The 25,921-nt window shown below is 40.0% G+C and overlaps 1 protein-coding gene across 1 annotated transcript; it reads left to right on the forward strand.

Moving 5' to 3' along the window:
* Positions 1–17,743: 17,743 nt before the first annotated feature.
* On the forward strand, positions 17,744–22,700 carry PRSS37 (serine protease 37). The gene is made up of 5 exons (XM_059395594.1): positions 17,744–17,777; positions 19,673–19,814; positions 20,996–21,249; positions 21,840–21,976; positions 22,535–22,700. Exons 1-5 carry the CDS (start codon positions 17,744–17,746, stop codon positions 22,673–22,675), a joined length of 708 nt encoding a protein of 235 aa, XP_059251577.1. The 3' UTR covers positions 22,676–22,700.
* The last annotated feature ends 3,221 nt before the right edge of the window (positions 22,701–25,921 follow it).

Below are 25,921 nucleotides of genomic sequence, written 5' to 3' on the forward strand. Positions count from 1 at the left end.
AGAATAAATATTGTGAAAATGTCTATGCTACCTAAAGCAATCTACACATTTAATGCAATTCCTATCAAAGTACCATCCATCTTTTTCAAAGAAATGGAACAAATAATGCTAAAATTTATATGGAACCAGAAAAGACCTCGAAGAGCCAAAGGGGATATTGAAAAAGAAAGCCAACGTTGGTGGCATCACAATTCAGGACTTCAGGCTCTATTACAAAGCTGTCATCATCAAGACAGCATGGTACTGGCACAAAAACAGACACATAGATCAATAGAACAGAATAGAGAGCCCAGAAATAGACCCTCAAATCTATGGTCAACTAATCTTCGACAAAGCAGGAAAGAATGTCCAATGGAAAAAAGACAGCCTTTTCAATAAATGGTGCTGGGAAAATTAGACAGCCACATGCAGAAAAATGAAATTGGACCATTTCCTTACACCACACACAAAAATAGACTCAAAATGGATGAAGGACCTCAATGTACGAAAGGAATCCATCAAAATCCTTGAGGAGAACACGGGCAGCAACCTCTTCGACCTCTGCCGCAGCAACATCTTCCTAGGAACAATGCAAAAGGCAAGGGAAGCAAGGGAAAAAATGAACTACTGGGATTTCATCAAGATCAAAAGCTTTTGCACAGCAAAGGAAACAGTTAACAAAATCAAAAGACAACTGACAGAATGGGAGAAGATATTTGCAAACGACATATCAGATAAAGGACTAGTGTCCAGAATCTATAAAGAACTTAGCAAACTCAACACCCAAAGAACAAATAATCCAATCAAGAAATGGGCAGAAGACATGAACAGACATTTCTGCAAAGAAGACATCCAGATGGCGAACAGACACATGAAAAAGTGCTCCATATCACTCGGCATCAGGGAAATACAAATCAAAACCACAATGAGATATCACCTCACACCAGTCAGAATGGCTAAAATCAACAAGTCAGGAAATGACAGATGCTGGCGAGGATGCGGAGAAAGGGGAACCCTCCTACACTGTTGGTGGGAATGCAAGCTGGTGCAGCCACTCTGGAAAACAGCATGGAGGTTCCTCAAAATGTTGAAAATAGAACTGCCCTATGACCCAGCAATTGCACTATTGGGTATTTACCCTAAAGATACAAATGTAGTGATCCAAAGGGGCACATGCACCCGAATGTTTATAGCAGCAATGTCCACAATAGCCAAACTATGGAAAGAACCTAGATGTCCATCAACAGATGAATGGATCAAGAAGATGTGGTATATATACACAATGGAATACTATGCAGCCATCAAAAGAAATGAAATCTTGCCATTTGCAACAACATGGATGGAACTAGAGCGTATCATGCTTAGCGAAATAAGTCAAGCAGAGAAAGACAACTATCATATGATCTCCCTGATATGAGGAAGTGGTGATGCAACATGGAGGCTTAATTTGGTGACCGTGGCCATTGCTGCTATAAACATTGGGGTACAGATGGCCCTTCTTTTCACTACTTCTGTGGATAAGGAAGATGTGGTCCATATACACAATGGAGTATTATGCCTCCACCAGAAAGGATGAATACCCAACTTTTGTAGCAACATGGATGGACTGGAAGAGATTATGCTGAGTGAAATAAGTCAAGCAGAGAGAGTCAATTATCATATGGTTTTACTTATTTGTGGAGCATAACAAATAGCATGGAGGACATGGGGAGTTAGAGAGGAGAAGGGAGTTGGGGGAAATTGGAAGGGGAGGTGAACCATGAGAGACTATGGACTCTAAAAAACAATCTGAGGGGTTTGAATTGGCGAGTCGGTGGGAGGTTGGGGTACCAGGTGGTGGGTATTATAGAGGGCACAGATTGCATGGAGCACTGGGTGTGGTACAAAAATAAGGAATACTGTTATGCTGAAAATAAATAAAAAATAAATTTAAAAAAAAAAAGAAAAGAAAAAAAAAGCTATATATATTTATTGTGAAAATTTATAAAAGACATGAAATAAAAATAATCAGTAAAAAAAAAATTATCAGTAATTCCCAAACCAAAAGGTAATCATTAATAATGTTTTGGGATATTTTCTTTCAGTATTTTTTTCTGTATGGATGGCTAGTTTCAAGGGCATAGAACCTGTGTACTCACACAGAACTCATGTTCAGAATGGCCCTACAATAAGTTTAAGGCTCTACTACTGCTATCTTGGAATTATAATTTTTGAACAAGAGATCTTGCATTTTCATTTTATACTAGGCTCTGCAAATTATGTAGTCAGTTCTGTCTACAGACATTCATGGACACAAATATACAGATTACATACAAATATATATTTATAACCTATGTCATTAAAATTCCAAAATTCCTTGTAAATGTTCTTTTTAATACTTGCACAATATTTCATCATATGGAAACAGTCATGTATTTAGTTATGTTTTTATTTTTGCACCTAGTTTGATAACATTTTATATTGTTATGATGAGGAACGTGTTTTCATATTATTTTTTAAATGTAGTTCTAATTATTTCCTTAAATAACATCTCAGAAGTAAAATTAAAGGGAGGAAGGAATTTGAACACTTTGGAAGTTTGTATTTATATTGCCAAATAGCTTTTCAGAAAGATCACTATTACCAGCAGAGTGTAAGAAACTTTTTCTTCAAACCCTTGGCAGCAGAGAATATTGTGATTAAAAAGTATTTGGTAATTGAATAAGTTAAAATATTGCCACTTAATTTCATTTCTTTGACTACCAGTAAAGGAAGTTTTTCAAAATTATATTAGCCATTTTTATTTCTTTGTGGAATTGCCCAAGAATGCAAACTTCTCTGTATATTTTTTAAGGCTCTTTGAGTCCTACTACTCTAGCTTTATCTTCCCCATATTTTAATTGGATTATTCCTTTTTTGCATGTTGAGTTTTATAAGTTCTCTATATATTTTGGATACTAACCCTTTATCAGGTATGTCATCTACAAATATCTTCTCCCATTCCATAGGTTGCCTTTTAGTTTTGTTGATTGTTTCCTTTGCTATGTAGAAGCCTTTTATTTTGATGTAGTCCCAGTAGTTTTTATTTCCTTTTTGTTTCCCTTGCCTCAGGTGTAGTTGCTACAGCTGATGTCAAAGATGTTACTGCCCGTGTTCTCCTCTACGATTTTTATGGCTTCAGGTCTCACATTCATGCCTTAAGTCCATTTTGAATTTATTCTTGTGCATGGTGTAAGGAAGTGGTCCAGTTTCATCTTCAGCATGTGGCTGTCCAATTTTCCCAACACCATTTGTTAAAGAGACTGTCTTTTTCCCATTAGACATTTTTTCCTGCTTTGTCAAAATTTAACCCACCATATACCTGTGAGTTCATTTCTGGGTTGCTATACTGTTCTATTGATCTATGTCGATTTTTGTGCTGGTACCATACTGTTTTGGTTACTATAGCTTTGTAATATAACTCAAAGTCCGGAGTTGTGATGTCTCCAGCTTTGCTTCATGCCCCCCTCACTCCAAGGATGCTTTGGCTATTCAGGGTCTTTTCTGATTCCATGCAAATTTTTTTCTTTCATCTAGCTCTATGAAAAATGTTGGAAATTGGATAGGAATTGCATAAACATATAGATAGCTTTGGGCAGTACAGACATTTTGACAATATTTGTTCTTCCAAACCCTGAGCATGGAATATCTTTCCATTTCTTCATGTCCTTTTCAATTTCTGTCATCAGTATTCCATAGTTTTCAGAGTACAGGTCTTTCACTTCTTTGGTTAGTGTTATCTTAGGTATCTTATGGTTTTTGGTGAAATTGTAAATGGGATCAATTCCTTGACTTCTCTTTCTGCTGCTTTATTATTGGTGTATAGAAATGCAACAGGTTTCTGTATGGGCATTTATAGCCTGTGTCTTTGCTAAATTAATGTCTCAGTTCTAATAATTTTCTGGTGAGTCTTTCAGGTTTTCTACATAGAGCATCATGTCATCTGCAAATAGTAAAAGTCTGACTTCTTCCTTGCCAATCTGGATGCCCTTTATTTCTTTTTGTTGTCTGACTGCTATAATTAGGATAATGCTAGCCTCATCTAATGAGTTTGGAAGTTTTCCTTCCATTTATAGATTTTGGAATAGTTTGAGAAGAATAGGTATTAACTCTTCTTTAAATGTTTGGTAGGATTTGCCTTTCATGAAGCCATTTGTCCCTGGACTTCTGTTTTTTGGGAGTTTTTTGTTTTTTTTTTTTACTGATTCAATTTCTTTGCTAGTTATCAGTCTGTTCAAGTTTCCTATTTTTTTCTGTTTCAGTTTTGGTAGTTTATATGTTTCTAGGAATTTATCCATTTCTTCTAAGTTATCTAATTTGTTCACATAATAGTTTTTCAATTTTTTTAATAATTATTTGTATTTCTGTAGTATTAGCTGTTATTTCCCCCTTTCTCATTAGTGATTTTATTGATTTGGGTCCTTTCTCTTTTCTTCTTGATAAGTCTGGCTAGAGGTTAATCAATTTTACTAATTTTTTCAAAGAACCAGCTCCTGGCTTCATTGATCTGTTTTATTATTTGTTTGTTTTTTAGTTTCTATATAATTTATTTCTGCTGTAATCTTTATTATTTTCTTCCTTCTGTTGGCTTTAGGCTTCATTTGTTGCTCTTTTTGCAGTTCCTTTAGGTGTAAGGTTAGAGTGCTTGAGATTTTTTTCTTATTGCTTGGGGTGGTCCTATATTGCTATATACTTCCTTCTTAGGACTGCTTTTGCTGCATCCCATAGGTTTTGGACTGTTGTGTTTTCATTTTTATTTGTTTCCATGTATTTTTTAATTTCTTCTTTGATTTCCTGGTGGCCACTTATTTTTTAGTAGCATGTTGTTTAACCTCTATGTATTCGTGGTCTTTCAAAATTTTTTCTTGTAGCTAACTTCTAGTTAGCTTCTTTTTTTTTTTTCTTTTTTTTTTTTTTAAGATTTTATTTATTTATTTGACAGAGAGAGAGATCACAAGTCAGCGGAGAGTCAGGCAGAGAGAGAGAGAGAGAAGCAGGCTCCCGCTGAGCAAAGAGCCCGATGCGGGGCTCGATCCCAGGACACTGAGATCATGACCCGAGCCGAAGGCAGCGGCCCAATCCACTGAGCCACCCAGGCGCCCCTCTAGTTAGCTTCTGAACTGAAAACTAACTTCTAGTTAGTTTTCTGTGATCAGAAAAGGTGCATAGTATGATTTCAATCTTTTTGTATTTGTTGAGACTTGTTTTGTGACCTAAAATGCAACCTATTCTGGAGAATATTCCATGTGCACTTGAAAAGAATGTGTACTCTGTTTTAGGATGGAATGTTCTGCATATATCTGTTAAGTCCATCTGGTCCAATGTGTCACTCAAAGCCACTCTTCCATGTTTATTTTCTGTTTAGATGCTCTTCCCATTAATTTAAGTAGGATATTAAAGTCCCCTACTATTATTGTGTTATTGTCAATTCATTCCTTTCTGTTTGTTAATAATTATTTTATATATCTGGGTGCTCCCATGTTGGGTGTATAAATATTTATAATTGTTATATTGTCTTGTTGGATTGTCACTTTTGTTATTATATAGTGCCCTTCTTCATCTCTTGCTATAGTTTAGGATAAAATCTACTTTGTCTGATATAAGTATTGCTACTCCAGCTTTCTTTTGACATTCACTTGTGTGATAAATGTTTCTCTACCGCCTACTTTCAGTCTGCATGTGACTTTAATCTAAAATGAGTCTCTTGTAGGCAGCATATAGATACGTCTTGCTTTTTAATCCCTTCTGTCACCCTATGTCTTTTGACTGGAGTGTTTAGTCCATTCAGTTTCAAAATAGTTATTGATATGTATTTATTGCCATTCTATTACTTGTTTTGTTGTTGTTTCTGGAGATTTTCTCTGATCCTTTCTTGTCATTGTCACTTTTTTCAATTTGGGCTTCTCTTGCTTTGTCAATTTATGTTTCTGGGACTATGGGGTTTTCACCTGCAGATGATAAGCAGTGAAGGAACAATGACTTATACAATATTCCCCACTAACTAGGACAGTGTCTGGCAGGAACTCAATAGGTATGTATTATACAAATGAATTAGTGGGTTGGAGTAAAATTTGCACACTTGTGTGCAGGGGTCCACTGGGAGGCTCTGAAATTAATGAAATGGTTTTCTGATCCATATGTAAAACAAGCATCATCAGAAGACTTAATGTTGTATTTATGTGTGTATACTTTTTTCTCAAATTCATATATGCATGCATTTATTTTAAAAAGTATTTCTTGAATACTTACTATGTGCCAGGCAACATATTGCATATTAAATATAAAAGGGTATCCAAGATAGAAGTAGACTTTGCCTCCATGAAATGAAGGGGATAGACAACAAGCAAACCAGTACATAAACGGACAGTTATAAATTGTGATGAGAAAGTGACAGTGTTCCATGAGAAAACATAATAAGAAAGAGTAAATGAAGAATCTAATTTGGGTGTGCAAAGAAGTATTTGCTGGGTAAATGACAGGTGATCTGAGACAGAAAGATGAGAAAAACCAGCTATGAGAAGAGCAGAAGAAAGATTTTTCAGGAGAGGAACTGCATGGACAAAGGTTCAAAGAGGAGAAAGGACTAGGAGGGCTCAAGAATCTGAAGAGAGCCAAGGAGACTGAAGCACAGAAGCTGAGGAAAAGATTGCCCTAGGATGAGCCTTTAGAGGAGGCAGGAACCTCATCAAGCAGGGCTTGAAAGCCATGCTCAGGAGTTTGGATTTTATTCTGAGTGTAAAAAAATCTACTAAAGAATTTGAATATACAAAAGTTATGTGGTCCAATTATTTGTTTAAAAATCACTGGATTTTGATTAAAAATGGACTAGAAGAGTGCCTGGGTGGCTCAGTCTGCCTTCAGCGCAGGTCATGATCTCAGGGTCCTGGGATCCAGCCCTGCCTTGAGCTCCCTGTTCAGCAGGGAGTCTGCTTCTTCCCTTTCCCTCTGCCCCTCCCCCTGCACATGCTTGCTCTCACACCTGCTCTCCTCTCTCTCTCTAATAAATAAATAATCTTTAAAAAAAAAAAAAAAAACAAGAAATGAATTGGAAAAGGGCAAGAGAAGAAACAGTTAGGCTTACTGTAGTAGGCCCAGCACAAAGTGATGTGACTTGCACTAAACTGGCAGTGGTGGAGATGGAGAAGAGCACATAAGTGGGTGGATGGACACAAGACCTACCTCAAAAGTAAAGTTAACAGGAAATCCAGTAAACAGTATTTAATAAAATACACATTGCTTTAACAAAGATAGTTAATTTACCTTTTTGTATTATGTAAGTATTCAATAAAGAATTATCATTCAAAGAGTCAAATATTTTAAGACTAAAAGAGGTTCTCATGCTCAAAAAAATTGAGAATGCAGATAACCTTCACATTCCTTCTTACTCTAAAATAATCCAGTGCATAAATTCAGTCTTACTTAATTCCCACAATCTATTCCCGACTCCAGACCATCCCTGGTTAGCTTTAAGAAGTCTGCACTACTACTAGCTCCGTCTTAGCTGCAGCAACAATACACATTTCCTTCAAGCCGCTGGTCCTTCCAAGGAAAGCTGTGGAACACGTTTCTCCTAATCAAAACTGAGTTATATTCCAGGCTGAGCTGCCAACTAAATATTGGTATTTACTCTAAAAATGCTCAGATTTCTTCCCACCAAAGCCCTGAGGTCCTAACTCACTCTTGACCAAGCTTAATAGTCACTGATTCTAAGAACTCATTAGAAACTTATACCTGTGTCCTTACCCCTGCATTCCAGCTGGTCCCTGCCTGTTTTATCTTCCCTCTCTACCTGATTTAGATTCCTTTATTCATCATTTTATTTTTTTATTTTATTATTTTATGTTAGTCACCATACAGTACATCATTAGTTTTTGATGTAGTGTTCCATGATTCATTGTTTGCATATAATTTTTAATTATGTTCTTATTACTCTTCAGAAACCCTTGTACTAATGTCCTTGAATAATACCCTAGGCAAATTTTAACTCCATATTAATGCAGCCATATGCCTTCACTGTGTCTTCACTTTAATTTTCTTAATTTGTCACAGGCATAGAACACATTAACTACTTCCTCCTCCTAGAAACAAACTCTTCTGACTGGTGTAAATTACATTTTTAATTTCTCCTGCCTCATAAGGTACTTCACCAGGCTCTCATCTTCTAGCAGCCCCTCAAGCATTAGAACTCAACTTTCCATTTGATCCAAGAAGGAGTAGCCCCATTCCCCGCTCCCAGCTTTTCCCTTTTACAACTAAAAACCAAAACCCCACACAATAAACACAACAAACATAGAAAGATTCTGAATAATGGAAAGAAGGATGGAAAGAATGGACTACCTAAGGAACCTGGGGACTTAAGGAACAACATAACACTAACTTTCCTCAGTATTCTTACATCTCATAGATCCAAGATAGAGCACTGGAGCAGAGTAGCCTATAATCCAGAACCACCAAAAAGCAAAGCCAAAAAACAAAAACAAAACGAATTTTTAAAAAACTTCAAGAAAAACATGCTCCTCCGAGCCAGAGGAAAGGGAAAAGGATAGCTGAACACAAAAGAACTCTTTTTGACAACACCTACCCTACTCTAACTAAACAATGGGAAGTGGCAATGTTCCCAAACAATGGGGAAATGCCCGCCTGCCATGGGTTCCCCAAGGCTGAGTGAGGGGCTAATATTCCACCCTCACTCCCAGTGGAAAGAGGCAATACTCCAATTTCTCAAGCAGGGTTGTATGAATGGAGCTCAGGGGAAAGCTGAGCCTCTGCACAGTGGCCAGGAGGCTGACGGAGGAGTCTGAGGCAAAGTTAACAGTACTCTGCTTCCTTCCCTCCACCACACGTGGCCCTATGTTCCCAAGACCCAGCAGGTTGCCAAGCCTTCATCGTCATTTGACAACTATATTGAACAAGGCTATGTAAGGTAGAGCTACTCAGAACATTGCCTCCTCCATCTCCTGGTGAATGGAGCACAGTAGGGACGTGCGTTTCAATTCTCACCCTTCAACATGGAAATGTACTGGTAAATGCAAAACTTCAATTCACTTCACCCCCTGGCAGTGTGTTTAATGATATATGCTTACATGCATATATACTCATATACAAGTAAAATGAATGACAGCAATGAAGTAAGGGAAAGGAAAGAGAAGTCAGAATTATTTTATTATCATTAGGTATTCACACTATCCATGAACTGACACAGTGTTTTTGGAAGTGGACACGATTAATTGTAAATTTATATTGCAAATTCTAAGGCAACTATATAAAAAATATTTTTAAAAAAAGAAGTATAATGGATATGCTAAGAAAGGAGAGAGACTAAAGTAATATAAAATACTCCATTAAAATCACAAGTGGCAAACCAAAAGAAGTGAAAGAAAAAATAGGAGCATAAAACAAGTAGAAAACAATAGCAAATATGGTGGATAGTAATCCAACTATATCAATATTCACTATAAATACAGCAGTTTAAATGCACCAGTTAAAACACAGAGGTTGTCAGAATGAATCAAAATATAAGATCCAAGTGTCTGTTGTCTACAATAAACCCACTTTAAATTTTTTAAAATTTTATTTATTTAAGTAATCTCTATACCCAACACGGGGCTTCCCTAAGATCAAGAGTTGCGCACTCCTCCGACTGAGCCAGGCAGGGCCCCCTAAACCCACTTTAAATATAAAGACATACACACCAAAAGTAAATGGATGGAGAAAGATAGACCCCACTAACACTACTCAAAAGAAAGCAGGAGTAGCTATATTAATTTCAAATATAACAGACTTTAAGGAAAGTTATTAGAGATAAAGGCAGGCATTATTATATTACAATAAAGGGATCAATGATCCAAGAAGACATAACAATCCTTAGTGTGCATGTGCATAATCATAGAGCATCAAACTATATAAGGTAAAAGCTGATAGAACTACAGAGAAGAATAGATAAACCCATTCTCCTACTTGGAGACTTCAACACATTTCTCTATCAGGAATGGACAGTTCTAGAAGGCAGAAAAACAGTCAGGATATCATTTAAGTCCACAGCACCTTCAACCAACTGGATGTAGTTGATAAGTATAGGCTGCTTTTGTAAAACCAGCAGAACACACACATTTCACAGGCCCACATGGAACATTCACCAAGATAGACCACATTCTGGACCACGTAACACACCTTAACAAATGTAAAAGAATAGGGAATCATGCAATTTCTGAACTTAAGCCACAATGGAATTAAACTAGAAATGAATAACAGAAAGATACCTGGAAAATCCCCAAATACATGGAGATTAAACATACTCCTGAATAACGGACAAATCAAATGATAAATTGGACCTCATCAAATTTAAAAACAATTGCTTTATAAAAGACTCTCTGGAGAGAGTTTAAAGACCAGTTATAGACCAGGAAAAATATGTGCTAACCTCATAGCTGATAAAGAACTTGTACAGACTGGATACCTATTCTCAGACTCAATAGTCAATAAAACAAACAATCTAATTAGAAAATAAGCAAAAGACAAGAACAAACACTTCACTAAAAAGAACATCCAGGGGCATCTGGGTGGCTCAGTGGTTAAAGTCTCTGCCTTTGGCTCAGGTCATGGTCCCAGGGTCCTGGGATCGAGCCCCACATTGGGCTCTCTGCTCGGCAGGGAGCCTGCTTCCCTTCCTCTCTCTCTTCCTGCCTCTCTGACTATCTGTGATCTCTCTGTCAAATAAATAAATAAATAATCTTTAAAAAAAAAAAAAAAGACTATCCATATGGTAAACAGGCACATGAAAGATATTTAACATCATTAGTCACTAGGAAAATGAACATTAAAATTTCAATAAGGTATTACTATACACCTAACAGAATGGCTAATATAAAAAATAGTGAGCTTTGGTGAAAACACCTAATGCTGGCAGAAAAGTAGAGAAAATGGCTCACTCATACATTGTTGGTGGGAATCTAAAATGGTGCAGCCAATCTGGAAAACAATTTGGCAGTCTGGTATAAAACTAAACATACAATTACCATGCTACCAGAAACTGCATTATTGGACATGTATCCCAGACAAACAAAAACTTACTATCACACAAAAACATAGTAGCTTTATTAGTAAAAGCCAAAACCTGAAAACCACCCAGATGTGCTTCAGTGGGTAAATGGTTAAACAAACCAGCGTGCATCCATACCCCAAAATAATAGTAACAACAAAAAAAAAGTATTGATATACACACAACTTGGACAAGTCCCAAGGGAATTATGCTAAGTTAAAAGAGCCAATCCTGAAATATAACCTACTGTAGGATTCCATTTCTGTAACATTCTTGCAACAACAATATTACAGGAGTGAAGAACACATTAGTAGGGAAGGCTTAGGGAAGGGGGGTTTTGTGGAGGAAGGAGAATGTAATGGTGTGTCCATAAGAAGGGTGACAGGAAGGACTCTGCAGTGATGGACTTTCCTGTGTCTTCAAAGTAGTGATAGACACATAGACCTACAGGTGTGAAGTTTAAATAGACACACGTAAAAATGAGGAAAGCTGAACAAACTGGACAGCACCAATGTCAGTTTCATGGTCTGCCATATTTTCGTGCCATAGTTATGCAAGATGTTACCATGGTGGAAACCAGATGAAGGGTATGTGGTACTCCACACATTTCCTGCAACTTCCTGTAAATGTATAATTATTTCAAAATGAGAATTTTAAACCAAAAAAGCAGTTAGAACTCTTCATAGTTTTGTCTTTTACACATTTCTGTAAACTCTATTCAAGTAATCTTTTCCACTCATTCCCACGAATTCAAATACTGTCAAAGTTCCCAAATTCTGGGGCGCCTGGGTGGCTCAGTGGGTTAAGCCTCTGCCTTCGGCTCAGGTCATGATCTCAGAGCCCTGGGATCAAGCCCCGCATTGGGCTGTCTGCTCAGCAAGGAGCCTGCTTCCCCCTCTCTCTCTGCCTGCCTCTCTGCCTACTTGTAATCTCTCTCTCTCTCTCTCTCTCTCAAATAAATAAACAAAATCTTTAAAAAAAAAAAAAAAAAAAGGTTCCCAAATTCCAAGATCTCATCCCAGCTCAGATCCGTCATGAGTTCCTGACCTTTATATTCAGGTGGACATCTCCATTCGATGTCTAAAAAGTACTTCGAACTCAGTAAGTCAAAAAAGTAATCTGTCTCCTTCCCCAAATACCTCCTTGTCCAGTGTCCCTGATTTCCATAAACTGTACTACCACTCATCCAAGCAGAAATCTGGATGACAAGCCTTTACTTTTTCCTGCCCTTCATTCCTCACACTCAGCTGATCATGACTTCTATCTCACTATTATGTTTGCTATCCTTTTCCTTTATTTCAGACTCGCTGCTACCCTCCTAGTCCATTCAGTTGCCCAGAAAGCTGCAACAGTCTCTTTAATTTCTCTCCAGATCTTTCCCACCCACAACCCCTATCTCTACCCAAAATCGTTCTCCATACTAAAGTCACGTGAATGTTTCTGAATCCTAAGTGTGGTAATAGAACTCAGATATTTCAAACTCTTGAAAGGATTCCTATTACACCCAGGGTCATTTCTAAAATTAAGGCTAAATTAAGGCTAGAAGACTCTCTACTATTTGACTCGTAATCTACTTCCTTTCTCTCTGCTCCAGCCACACAGATGGTCTTTTAGTTAATATGTCACACCTCATGACCTTCACACTTACTGAAGCAACCTTCACCTCTGTCAGAAACAACCTACACACTCCTCACCCCACTTAACTTGGCTAACTCCTCTCAGTCTCATACAAGTTTAGGAAGCACTGATGTCCTTAAGAGACAGAGAGTTTTCTCATGTTGCACATTTGGAAACTGAGGCTCAGAGAGGTTAGGGTATTGCCCCTGGCCATATAACTAGGTAGAAGAGCATAACTGCCAAATTACAGAGCCATACCAAGTTCATTGCAGGCAAGTTACCTAATTATTCCATGCCTTCGTTCCTCATCAAAAAAAAAAAAAAAAAAAAAAGGAGAGAGAGAGAGAGAACAATAATAATACTTTTCTCACAAAGTTGATAGGAAGAGAGCAGTGTCTGTTATAAAACCACTATGTAGTTATGTGCTTTTATGGCAGTGGTGGTGATAGTTATTATTCTTATTATTGTACACTACATTTTAAAGAGCAAAATCAACCTTTCCCTTTCGACCCCTACAGCAGAACACCTGCTTTTTTGTTTCCTATGTCTTTTACACATTCCTATGCCCCCTTCCGGGCTCCTGTCTCCATCATCCCTTCTGGCATACTCCCATGTTTTAGCCCACGAACTTCATAAGCATTGGGAGGAGATTTGAGCCCGTAATAGAAAGTTTTACTTGGGTCCTACCAATGACAGAGCCCGTACAGAAAATAGGTAATGTATCACCCATTTCCCAAACTTTCACGCCTCTGATCCACCAGCTCTCCCTCCCCAACACAGCACCACAGCCTCACCCCCCAACAGAGTCCTAATAAACTTGACAAAGAGTTACCTTGAGTCACTCACCAGTCACCATCAGCAAGGTTAATAGGATACAATTCATGTTGATGCCCGAATCCTGTGCTGAGGACAAGGATGTAGTGGAAATTAACAGGCACGAAGAAAGCACAGAATTTATATCCTGCCTGGGGAATCGAGACAGCAGAAGGTGCAGGTGGGAGACCAGAGGATAAGGATTCTACAGAAGTCTGTCATCTAGAGGTTTCTCCTTCTACTCTTGATCCGCGCCATGAAAGCAGAGTCACCCGTCACAGCCGGAGATCTTCTCAGTCTAACTGAAGCCTGCCCTATGGGAAGATGAGGTCCACGGGTCTGAGCTTTATCTACTTCATCTAAAGAAAAGAATTCCAATGCAGGAGTCAAGTGGAGTTAAAAGTCATCCCAAGTTCCTGTCCTAAGCCTCTCCGTTCTTCTCAGCAGTCCCTTCCCTACAATGTGTGACCAGCCCCCCTCCCTCTACATGTCCCCATTGACCCCTGTCTGTTCTGAGCCGCTCTGATGAAGCACAGCTGTGTCCCACCCTCCTGTGTGACATTGCCTCCTCCCCTTCATGCAGGTAGTGCCTAGCCACCTCTCCTGAGAACGACTTCACTTGCACAGGTCATGTCTCACAACCGCAGGTGCCATTTGGATAAAAGCTCCCAACCAACACCAACACGAGTGGCTCTTTTCAGAGCTCCAAATCTTTCTTATTACACTGCCCCCCCGTATGCAGGGATCTCTTGCTCTCTCATTCATTCCTTTTTCAAAAAGGCTTTGTCTTTCACTGTTTTTGGTTTGCCACTTGTGATTTTAATGGAGTATTTTATATTATTTTAGTCTCTCTCCTTTCTTAGCATATCCATTATACTTTTTTAAAATTTATTTTTTATTTATTTTCAGCATAACAGTATTCATTATTTTTGCACCACACCCAGTGCTCCATGCAATCGGTGCCCTCTATAATACCCACCACCTAGTGCCCCAACCTTCCCCCCGCCCCGCCCCTTCAAAACCCTCAGATTGTTTTTCAGAGTCCATAGTCTCTCATGGTTCACCTCCCCTTCCAATCTCCCCCAACTCCCTTCTCCTCTCCATCTCCCCATGTCCTCCATGCTATTTGTTATGCTCCACAAATAAGTGAAACCATATGATAATTGACTCTCTCTGCTTGACTTACTTCTCTTTTTTTAATGTTTTTTATATGGTTGCCTTAGAGTTTGCAATATAAATTTACAATTAACCGTTGTCTACTTCCAAAAACACTGTGTCAGTTCATGGATAGTGTGAGTACCTAATGATAATAAAATAATTCTGACTTCTCTTTCCTTTCCCTTATATCACTGCTGTCATTCATTTTACTTGTATACGAGCATATATGCATGTAAGCATATATCATTGAATACACTGTCGGGGGGGTGAAGTGAATTGAAGTTTTGCAAAAAGTTGCCTTTTTCAAAAGTTGACTTTTTCAAATTTATTTTTGGTGGTGGAATAGGACAGGAATATTATCTAAATAGAAAATCAGTTAGGTGGCAGAATGAAACAATAACAGAATTAGAGTCTCTGTAAACCTGATGGTTTGTGGAATGAGGCTAGAAGCAGATGCATCTCCAGTGCACAAGGAATTTGTAATAATACTAATATAGAACTTAATAACAAAAAATTACCAACATGAGGAAACGCTGAGTATCAAACACACACACACGAACACACACACACACACACACATCCATCCACAGAATTCTAAAGTTATTTTTTCAAACAGCTTTAAGAATGATGTCCATATCAGATTATCAGTATCCTAAAACAAAAAAGAAAAAAGTGGGGACACCAGGGTGGCTCAGTTGTTGAGTGGCTGACTCTTGATTTTAGCTCAGGTCATGGTCTCAGAGTCATGGAAGCCAGCCCTGAGATGGGCTCCTTGTACAGCAGGGGAGTCTGCTTAAGGGTCCTCTCTCTCTCTCTCTCTATCTCTATCCCTCCCCCTGCTCTCTCTTTTTCTCTCTCTTTCTTTCTCTTAAATAAATAAATCTTTAAGAAAAAAATAAATAGGATTGGTAAACTACAAGAAGCACTCAATAGCTAAAATAATATAAAAAGGTATTCATATTGAAACAAGAAATCCCACACTTGAAAGTAGTTTGCTAGCCTGTAAAAATTATGTGGGGCAGGGGGGCAGGGGCAGCGTGGGGGAAAGAAGCTAAGGAAAGAGGGTTATGAGGACAAGATGGAAGAGGTTCAAGGGAGGCCATTAAAGCATGCTAGGGGTTTACTCTACAGACAACAGGGAACTACTGAAGAGTTTTTAAAAGGAGACTGACATGATTTCATATGCATTCTAAAGGGGAAAAAAAAACCCAATTCTAAATAAAAAGGAGAATCTCAAGTTGAGCAACACCAGATGGGCACACATATTAGTTCAAGCGTGACAAGATTATGGCCTGCATTAGGATGACAGCTGTGAGAATGAAAAGATAAGGATGGATTTAAGAGACTTCTGGGAGTAGAACTGTTTAAGGTTGAGTGGTGAGAAAAAGGGAGAAATCAAACAAATGGTAGGTAATCTCCTACAATTAGAAAAACAGGCAAAGAATGCATTTGAAAAGCTAGAGGAAGAAAGGATAAAATTCTGACATGCAAAATTTCAGGAACCTCAAGCAGATGCAAAAAAAAAAAAAATGGTTTCAAGGAGGCAGTTCTATATGTGGGACAGGAGGTCTGAGCTAGAGATACTGATTTGAAACTCATAGACAGGTAGCAGTCCCCAGTACCAGCCTCCTCCAGAAAATCTGTTGTCTTTGGAAAGGCCTCAAACTCCCCTCCTGGCCCGTAAGCTTTCCAAAAAAATCTAGGCCCAACAACCTCTCTCAAATTTCAACTCTGTTAACTAATCCTACCCTCCCCACAGAAAACTTTGCACAGATCCATCCTGTCTTTGAACCTCAAGCACATTTCACAAACCAGCCCTATTCCCCAGTGGACCTCTGTGTCCACTGTGAGGGTCAGGAAAGTATGTGCCATGTCTCTTTTTCATTTTACACCTCAGGGAATTTGTGTGAGGAAATGTATCTTTTTCAAGATGTAGGAATGCCAGTTGATTAGCTGAAGCCTGGAGAATGCAGTTGAAAAGCTATGTGTCTCCAATAATAAGACCTAGATTCTATTTCTAGTCTTTCTAATCATGTGTGATTTTGAGATACTGGTGTAAATTCTGTTTTAGTTCTGTTATCTACAGAACAAGAAAAAAAAAATGGTACCAGCCTTGTTTCCTCTTTGTAGGCTTATTGTCCCATTGGCATGAGATTATGAGCTTATGAGACTTTGAAGGGCTAGAGTGATACAAAGAATAATTAATTTTACATCTCAGACTGCCCTGATATGAAATCACCACTGCCAGTGTCTATAAAGAATTTAGCTCAGAGCCTGGGATTTGAGAGCTATTACTGAAAGTGTTCTTGTTAGAGCATGCTCTGAATTCTCCAAAGATGACCCTAGCAGTTTATTATTGGCTGAGAAATCTTTTCATTAGGTAAAAAGCACTGACAGGACCTGCCTTCTGAATTGTCACCAATATACAGTAGGTCCTCAATTTAATATAACCTAGAATACAGACCATGCCCCAGCTGTCAAACTAACTGCTCTATGAGTGCTTTTCATTCCCACATGTCCTTAGCTCCGAGCTGGGGACCAGGATCACAGACCAAGCTGGTGATGATGGCGGAGTGATGAAACAAACAGTGATCACAGGGAAAGAGGAAAAAAAGTGTAATAAAGATGGGAGGGGCTGAGGAAAGGGATAAGTATTAGGTGTTTCAGAGCAAACCTGGGGACACCGCCTGAGCTAAGGTGGCGAATCTTGTCCCTCACAGCCCTGACCTCAGAAACTCCATGTGGAAGATAAGCCCTGAGCCTAGAGCTCCCTTCCCCACAGACAGCTGATTTGAGGCGGATGGGCTTTTAGGGACAGCAGGTAGAGGGACCTGGATCTGGAAGTCTAAGGAACTGGGCTTTTTAAAATTTTTTCCTTCCCTGAAAGACCCAAGAGAGGAACAGTCCATCTTCCCTCGAGCAGAAGCCCATCTTCATTGTGTACCTGGAGCCCTCTTCCACCCGCCTCTTTATGCCCAGAGCTGTTTTCCCAACCCATTTCATGTCCCCTTACCTAGCCATATCCACTGATTCTACTAGGCATTCCTGAGGAGAACACTGTCCTGAGAGCTTCATACTCTGCTGATTTTCTGCACCTCACAGGGAAAGATCTGGACTGCTATGAAATTTATCTTCTATTTGGGTGTCCTTGCTGGTATGTATCCATGACCACCTACTCCATCCTATAAGGCACAGGTTAATGTAAGTGGAGTAACTGGAGTAAGGCAGATTGGGCTGTGTGGAGGGTACAAAAGAAGAGCCTAAGAAAACCAGTCACGGACAGAACTAGGCATCTCCCTTCTGAGACCCCCGCAAAGTCTCGCAGGACGCTGAGCCCACTGCTCCAGTGCTAAGCCACAGAGTGGGCGATGGTCCCCACTTGCCTAGGAGACTGCTCAACAATGAGTGTTCCCTGCGGTGATTCCAAAATGTGGGGGACACATTTGTGACAGGGACAAAGAACTCATTTCGAAGTCTGATTTCCTCCTATTTCAAAAGCTAAGAGACTCAGAATGAGGGAATGAAGAAGTAGAAACAAGATCAAATGCAAGGGCCCTACCTCCTGCACCCCCTGACTTCCAAGAAGTCCTTCTGATGCCAGAATTTGCTGGTGAGGCATTCCCCACCACTCCGTGTTGCATCACTATTCGCTGTGTGGGCTTGGACAAATTACTTAATCCATCTGTGCCGCAGTCTCTTTTGTCGAAATGGGGATATTACTACCTGTATTATAGACATGTTGTGAAAATGTTAAATAAATCCATGTAAAGCACTTAGAACAAGAGCAGAGAGCCTCTTGTCCTTATTAATATGCCACGCTTTTCCCCCTTGGGATTTCTGTGTGATCAAAAAGCGTGTGGGGCAGTATAGGCTATGGCTCGGGAAGGATTATGGAAGAACCAAGGACAGCTGAGACAAGAATAGTATTTGATTTCTGACACTACAAACAGGCTTCCTCCCTACCGTCTCAAGTGTTTTTTTTAAGAATTCACTTTTTTAAGTTATATGTTCACATTAAAAATTTGGAAATATTAAAAAGTAGAAAAAAAGAAACATTGTTCATAATCCCACCTCTCACTCAGCAGCACATGCTAACACTTTAAATTTATTCTGAGGCTTTATTTTATTTACTTGTGCATTTAAATGGTTTTTGTTTTCCTTTGCTTGTTTTTAGATGATTGGGTTACTGGATTAATGCACATGTTTCATATTATTAACTTAATGAAAGTTTATCAGTATTTCCTTTGTTGTTTAATATTCTTTATAAATATAATTTTAATATGTATATAACGTTCCATATGTTGATGTACTTTTCCACTTCAGTGCCTTAAGTTACTATATTGGACATTAATATTTCTAATATTTAGCTATTATAAATAGTCCTAAAATGAGCACACATTCATAATCTTTGTCTACACTTGAATATTTTTTTGGAATGGATCCTTATGGTTTGAATTATTAGGTCATAGGTGATGCACTATTTACACTCTTCATGTCTAGCTCTAAATGTTTTTCAAACAGACAGAATTAATTCATGTCCCTACCTACAGTGAAAGAGAGCCTCTTCCACTGTACTTTCTTAACAGTATCAACATTAAACCAAAAATTATTATTATAAACATTAGGTAAAATAGTATGTGATATTTACTAGAAGAAGAGGGTCAAACACTTTCACATCTCCTGGCCAATTCATTACTTCTTTTAAATTGCTCATATTGGGATGCCTGGGTGGCTCAATGGGTTAAGCTTCTGCCTTCAGCTCATGTCATAATCTCAGGGTCCTGGGATGGAGCCCCACATCAGGCTCTCTGCTCGGCAGGGAGCCTGCTTCCCCCCATCTCTCTCTGACTGCTTCTCTGCCCACTTATGATCTCTGTCAAAGAAATAAATAAAATATTTAAAATTTTTAAAATAAAATAAAATTGCTCATATCCCTGCCCAACTAGGAAACTGCTGATTAACACATATTTTAAGACAAGTAAGACAGGTAAGACATGACTTACCTATTAAGAATGTTCTATGTATTAAGAATACCGATTACTTTCCCAGGGACAGTTTTCTCTGCTCACTCATCTGTGCAGAAAGAGGACCATGCTCCGTATCTGGTATACCTCAAGTCTCACTTCAACCCCTGCGTGGGTGTCCTCATCAAAAACAACTGGGTGCTGGCCCCAGCTCACTGCTACTTACCGTGAGTGCTGGCAACCCCTCCCCCTCCCCACCCCCTGAAGCAGCCCCCCTCATTCTACCTCAGTGGTGCTCAAAGGGAGGCAACTTTTCCTTCCAGGGTGCATGTGGCAAAGTCTGAAGATATTTTCGGTTTGTCACAATGCACTGAGAACGCGCTGTGTTCTTGGCACCTATCTAGCAAACAGAGGCCTTGGCCAGGAGGGCACTGATCATCCTAGAGTGCGCAGGCCAGCCCCCACAGGAATCACCCAGCCCCAAATGTCAGTAGTGAGGAAACCTGCCCCACAGGGCATGCCTCCTCAGTTTTTTCAAGTTTCTTAGTGACAATATGAATGTGTCTGAGTTAAGGGACCAGCAGGTTAACTGAAGGTGCACTCGAATTAGACAAATTGAGAATAGTTCAGTACCCCTAGCATTAGTACTGGAAAGGTATTAAGGGGCCAGAGGAGAGAATGGTACAAGACGGGCAGTGGGGAAGGCTGGGGAGGAGAGAGAGGAAGGGAGGAAGCACCGTGTGGAGGGGCGGCTCCATAGGAAGCACGTGTGACCGCCCTGGGAGAAGGCAGCTGGGAGGCTAGTGCTCCCCCCGCATTCTCCCTCCCAACACTGCCTGCTGCTGGCTAGCAACCAACACCTAATCAGAGACCAGAGGACAAGAGAAGCCATCGATTTAATCTACATATATCACCTTCCAGAGGTGGAGAACAGGATGAAGTAGGCTTGTGAGTGGATCTGATGAAGCAAACAGAGCTCCAGCACTCAAGCATCCCATTCTCTTACGTCCACCAGAATGAAATGCCCAGTTGGATAGGCTGGAGCCAGAGTGGAGGGAAAGTAATGTTTTTCTGCCACACAAAGGTGGCAGAAAACACTACCACATTAAGGATGCCGCATGAAAACACAGCGGTTAAAGGCTCCCCCTTTACCGTGTGACCGTAGGTGAATTACTACTGTATGTCTCCATCGCTTCACATGCAAAATGGATTAAAAATAGAATCCACTTCCCAGTTTTGTGATGAGTCGTAAATGAGGTAATCCAGACTCCAGGTAAAGCAACTGATACGGTACCTGACACATTGTAACATTCAGTATCATCTTTGACGACAATGATAATGATGACAGTGATCATGGTGATGGTGGTGACGGTTGACACTGGTTACTTCCAATCCCTTCTCCCTCCAGAAACCTGAAAGTGCTGCTGGGAAATTTCAGGATCAGAGTCAGAGATGGCACAGAACAGGCAATTAACCCCATCCAGATTATCCGCTACTGGAACTTCAGCCACAGCAACCCCCAGGATGACCTCATGCTCATTAAGCTGGAGAAACCTGCCAGACTCAACAACAAAGTCCAGCCCCTTCCCCTTGCCACCAGCAATGTCCGGCCAGGCACCGTCTGTCTGCTCTCAGGTTTGGACTGGAGCCAAGACAACAACGGTGAGTGCACCCCACCCCCCCCACAGCAAATCAGAGTCATTAGTTACCCCGGAAGAGGAGCACCATGTCCACACAGCTGGGAAGAGAGGAAAGGAGAATGGGAAGAGACCACGAGTGGTCTAGCAAAAAGAGACCCACCCCGAAGTCCAAAGCCCCTCCCTTCCCAGGATGGTGACACACCACTACCTCCTTGAGGCTTCAGGTGTTGAAGCCACCAGGCCATCTGACTCTGCACAGAAGCCACACCATTCCTGTCAGGCACAACTGCCACCGAAGGGGCTGGGCTCCTCCATTGCATATGGTTCATTCTGCATGTAGAGGAACATCAGAGAACGGGAGTCAGGTCACCTCTTATTCCTCCAAGACGGGAAACAGAATAGAAAGGAAACTCTGTTTCTCAAAGCGACATAAAGCCTATTTTTAAATCCTCTGGATTAACTCTCATAACCATGCATGAAATCATTCTCTTTTCTCATTCCTTTTTTCGTCAGACATACACACAAAACACCAGTGGAAATAGAGGGTGGTGGTTGGAGGGGCTCCAGAATAAAGGCGACCAGGAAGGCTTCTTCTGTCCTGTCTTCCCTCAGGCAGACACCCTGATTTAAGGCAGAACCTGGAGGCCCCTGTGATGTCTGATAAAGAGTGCCAGAACACCGAACAAGGAAAAAGCCACCGGAACTCCTTATGTGTCAAATTTGTGAAAGTCTTCAGCCGAATTTTTGGGGTAATCTTTTTCTCTATATTCAGTTTATTTGCCTGTATGTATCTAGTTAACCAATCATGACATTAAAAAAATTAGAATGCCCTCATCCTCTCACAATTTTTTGAGAATTTGATAAGGCTGCAGCAAAGCTCCCATTGTTCCTTCAGCAATGGGCCCTCCTTATAGATGTCCTTATTCATTAAAGCGTGTCATGCAAAACCTCCATTTTGCTAGATTTATTATTCTCATAGTTGCAGGTCAAAATGGGCTTTAAAAAAAAATTCAAACTTCACCATGGAAACTGGCTTCACCAGTCCAGAGAAAAATGGGGTTTGATTCATTTTACAGTTCTAGAGAGTTACAGTTCTAGAGAGGTTTTTCTCTGACTTTCTCAAGAAGAAACAAGGCTAGAACTCATCTAGATCCAAAGCTTCCTGTCCCCTGATCTGGGGCTGTTTTCATGATCCAGCATGCTACCCCTGGGCAGAGCTCATCCATGTTGGGGATGAGAGGACTCCTGTGACAAGATCTGACCATCTCTCTCTGTCTCTCTCTCTCTCTCTGTACTATCTCTGGTAGGAGGTGGCCGTCGCTACCGTGATCTGCAAAAACAAGCTCCAGGGGATCGAGGTGGGACACTTCATGGGAGGAGATGTTGGAATCTACACTAATGTTCACAAATATGTATCCTGGATTGAGAGCGTCACTAAAGAAAAATGACACCCTACTATTCCCTCTGCATCCCACTGGCTTTGTCATTAACTCTACAAGCCGCTACTTCCCTCAAACTCAAAATAAAATTTCCAAGTGGAAATGCATCACACCACTAGCCTATTTTTTCTTGGTTGTGTCTCTGCCCATATCCCACCATGATGTGAAAAATCAAGAACAAAAAATGAAATGAGCGCTTATCACACTATACCAGGGTTATATCCATTATCTCATTTAATGCTCATAACAAACCCTTGAGGTTATCTTTCATCCCCACCTTACAAATGAGAAAGTTGAGAATAAAAAGAGTACTTAACATTGTCTAAAGCCAACAGACATCACAGACTGGAATGGAACCCCCAAATTCAGATTCTCAGTCTCGTGCTCTAGGCCCCAAAATTATAGGGGGGGTCCATGGAATCACAACAGATTGTGGCTTCTATTTTCCTGCTATTTCTCTTATTCAAAGAGTCTGAAGCTTTCACTTGTGGCTAAGATTGTGGGTTCTGGAATAATATCTCGTAAGAATGGCCAAGCTTTCTCTCACTGCTGCACTGACTGCAGTATGCTGCAGGAGAAGAGCTAGTAAATACGTAAGAAGTGAAAAACAGAACATCAGGACAGGGTCAACAACCATAAATCAAGTCTAACAGGAAGCTTTGCAGCTCCAGAACCAGGTGAAAAATTCATCTGGATCCAAAGAGAGTAAAACCTCAGAGCAGTAGAAGATTCCAGAGGCAGATATGGCTGAGAGGAGGTGAAGGAAGGGCAAATTGGGCTTAGCCACAGACCATGTAATTAAAAAAGCCAAGAAAGGGGGTACCAGTCCTCTGGTTGAGAATTTTGGTAAAGAACTTGAGAACTGAAACGAGAAGAAACCAGAGAGGGAGACAAACCATAGGAGACTCTAAATCTCAGCAAACAAACTGAGGGTTGCTGGACTGGAGGGGGGTGGGTGGGATGGAGTGGCTGGGTGATGGACACTGGGAAGGGTATGTGTAGTGGTGAGTGCTGCATATTGTATAAGACTGATGAATCACAGACCTGTACCCCTGAAACAAATAATACATTATATGTTAATTTAAAAAAAAAGTGTTCAACCAATTGGCTGAACCAACCAGTTGGTTCAAAACCAATGTTCAACCTACTGAGCTACCCAGGTAAAAAATAAATTAAAAAAATAATAAACAAAGAATAAAAAGAACTTGAGAACTGAGAACTCCCAAGTATCTCAAATCTGGAAATGATAAAGAAATTCTGGATATTCAAGACATTGGGGAATAAGGGACAAGGATGGGTAATCTCCTCGCAGTGGTAGAATGAGGAAAGAACCACATACTATCCTTGGACTATATTTTCTATTTCCTAAGTTTAAAATACAATCTATACTTTTGTGTTAGGCAGAATAATGGTTCCCTAAACATATCTACACCCTAGTCCCCAGAACCCATAAATATGTTATTGTACATGAAAAAGGCAGCTTTACAGCCATGATTATGTTTATACACCTTGGGATAAGGAAATTATCCTGGATTATGTGGGTGGGAGCAATGTAATCACCTGGACCCTTAAAAGTAGAAGAGAAAAACAGTATTTGCCCAGAGAGATGTGACAACAGAAGAGGTAGCAGAGATTCAAAGCATGAGATGGATCTGACTGGTCACTGCAGCTTTTGCAGATGGGAGAAGGGGACTATAAGGAAAGAAATGTGAGTAGTGAGTAGTCTCTAGAAACTGAGAATGAAACTCAGCTTCCAACTAGCAAAGAAATGGGAACTTTAGTGCTATAATTGCAAGGAACTGAATCCTGAAAACAACCAAAATGGGCAAGGAAATGGATTCTCCCCAACAAGAAACACAACCTGAACAACACCTTGATTTTAGCCCATTGAAATTTTTCAAACTTCTGACCTATGGTACTGTAAACATAATAAACTTGTGTCAATTTAAGGTATTTGTGGTAATTTCTTATAGCAGCCATAGAAAACTAATACAACTTTCAAAACACATTTCCTAAAAGAATTGCTTTCTATAATAGGATATTAAAACTTTCAATGGTTGTCAATTGCCTTGAAAATAAACTCTAAACTCATCAGAATGGCATCCAAATCTCCGTGAGACCTCCCACCCACCCTACCCTACTCTCAGAATATTTCTAAATACATTTTCTGTCACTTGACCCTGTGAAATGCAAATATGAGTAAAAGGAATGTCAGAAGAAAATGTAAAGAAAAGCCTAATGCCCTCTGTCTGTTAAGATGGCAACCTGGTCAAGATCCAAACTTCACAAAGTTAGATTCAAAAAAAATTCCTCAAGGGGCGCCTGAGTGGCTCACTTGACTTGGCATCGGATTCTTGATTTTGGTTTGGGTCATGATCTCAGGGTCATGAGATCGAACCCCAAGTTGGGCTCCACTAGGCATGGAGCCTGCTCAAGATTCCCTCTCTCCCTCTCCTCCTGCCCCTCCCCACCTAGCTCACTCTCTCTCTCTTTCTCATAAAATATAATATAATAATATAAAATATAATATAATATAATATTCCTAGTGGTGAAGGCAAAAGCAGCATTATCCCAGGCAAAGTATTTACTCTGCCCCCACTGCCTATGATTTAGACAAAGATAAATCATATCAGTCACTATACAATCAACTCCTCAGTGTAGGTTTTTTCTACTCATTTTTTTCAATCCCATTCATTAGAGTGAGTTTCCCAGGCACAGTGACCAGCAACAGCATGGTTCTAGGGTTAAACTATCAAGACTATGAATCACCAAGACTTCCCTGAGTGCCATGTTGCAGCTCACAGATCCCTTTCCCTCTGTCCTCCCTCTACTCCTGGCTCCTACATCTAAGGTTGTACTGTGTTCTCTCCTTGAGGAAGGTGCCATCTCTCCTTGAGGAAGGTGCTAATGTTATTTCAATGATCGTAACCCCTTAAAACCCCAAAAAGGTTTTAGTTTACATTCTGCCTTAGACAGAGAGGCAAGTTTACTCCAAAATAAGAATACAGTTTTAGGGGTATCTGGGTGGCTTAGTAGGTTAAGCCACTGCCTTTGGCTCAGGTCATGATCTCAGGGTCCTGGGATTGAGCCCAGCCCCACATCGGGCTCTCTGCTCAGCAAGGAGCCTGCTTCCCCCCTCCTCTCTCAGCCTACTTGTAATCTCTCTCTCTGTCAAATAAATAAATAAAATCTTTATTAAAGTAATTTTTAAAAAGAATAGTTTAAACAGAATGCAGTAAGGGTCACCCAATTTTC

Source organism: Mustela nigripes, chromosome 4 (assembly GCF_022355385.1).
Source record: "Mustela nigripes isolate SB6536 chromosome 4, MUSNIG.SB6536, whole genome shotgun sequence".
Taxonomy (NCBI): Eukaryota; Metazoa; Chordata; class Mammalia; order Carnivora; family Mustelidae; genus Mustela; species Mustela nigripes.

Coding starts and splice junctions, on each gene's coding strand:
- PRSS37 (XM_059395594.1), top strand. CDS start 17,744: ATGAAATTTATCTTCTATTTGGGTGTCCTTGCTG. Junction 21,250..21,839: donor CTGGAGCCAAGACAACAACG/GTGAGTGCACCC, acceptor GTCTTCCCTCAG/GCAGACACCCTGATTTAAGG. Junction 21,977..22,534: donor TCTTCAGCCGAATTTTTGGG/GTAATCTTTTTC, acceptor TATCTCTGGTAG/GAGGTGGCCGTCGCTACCGT.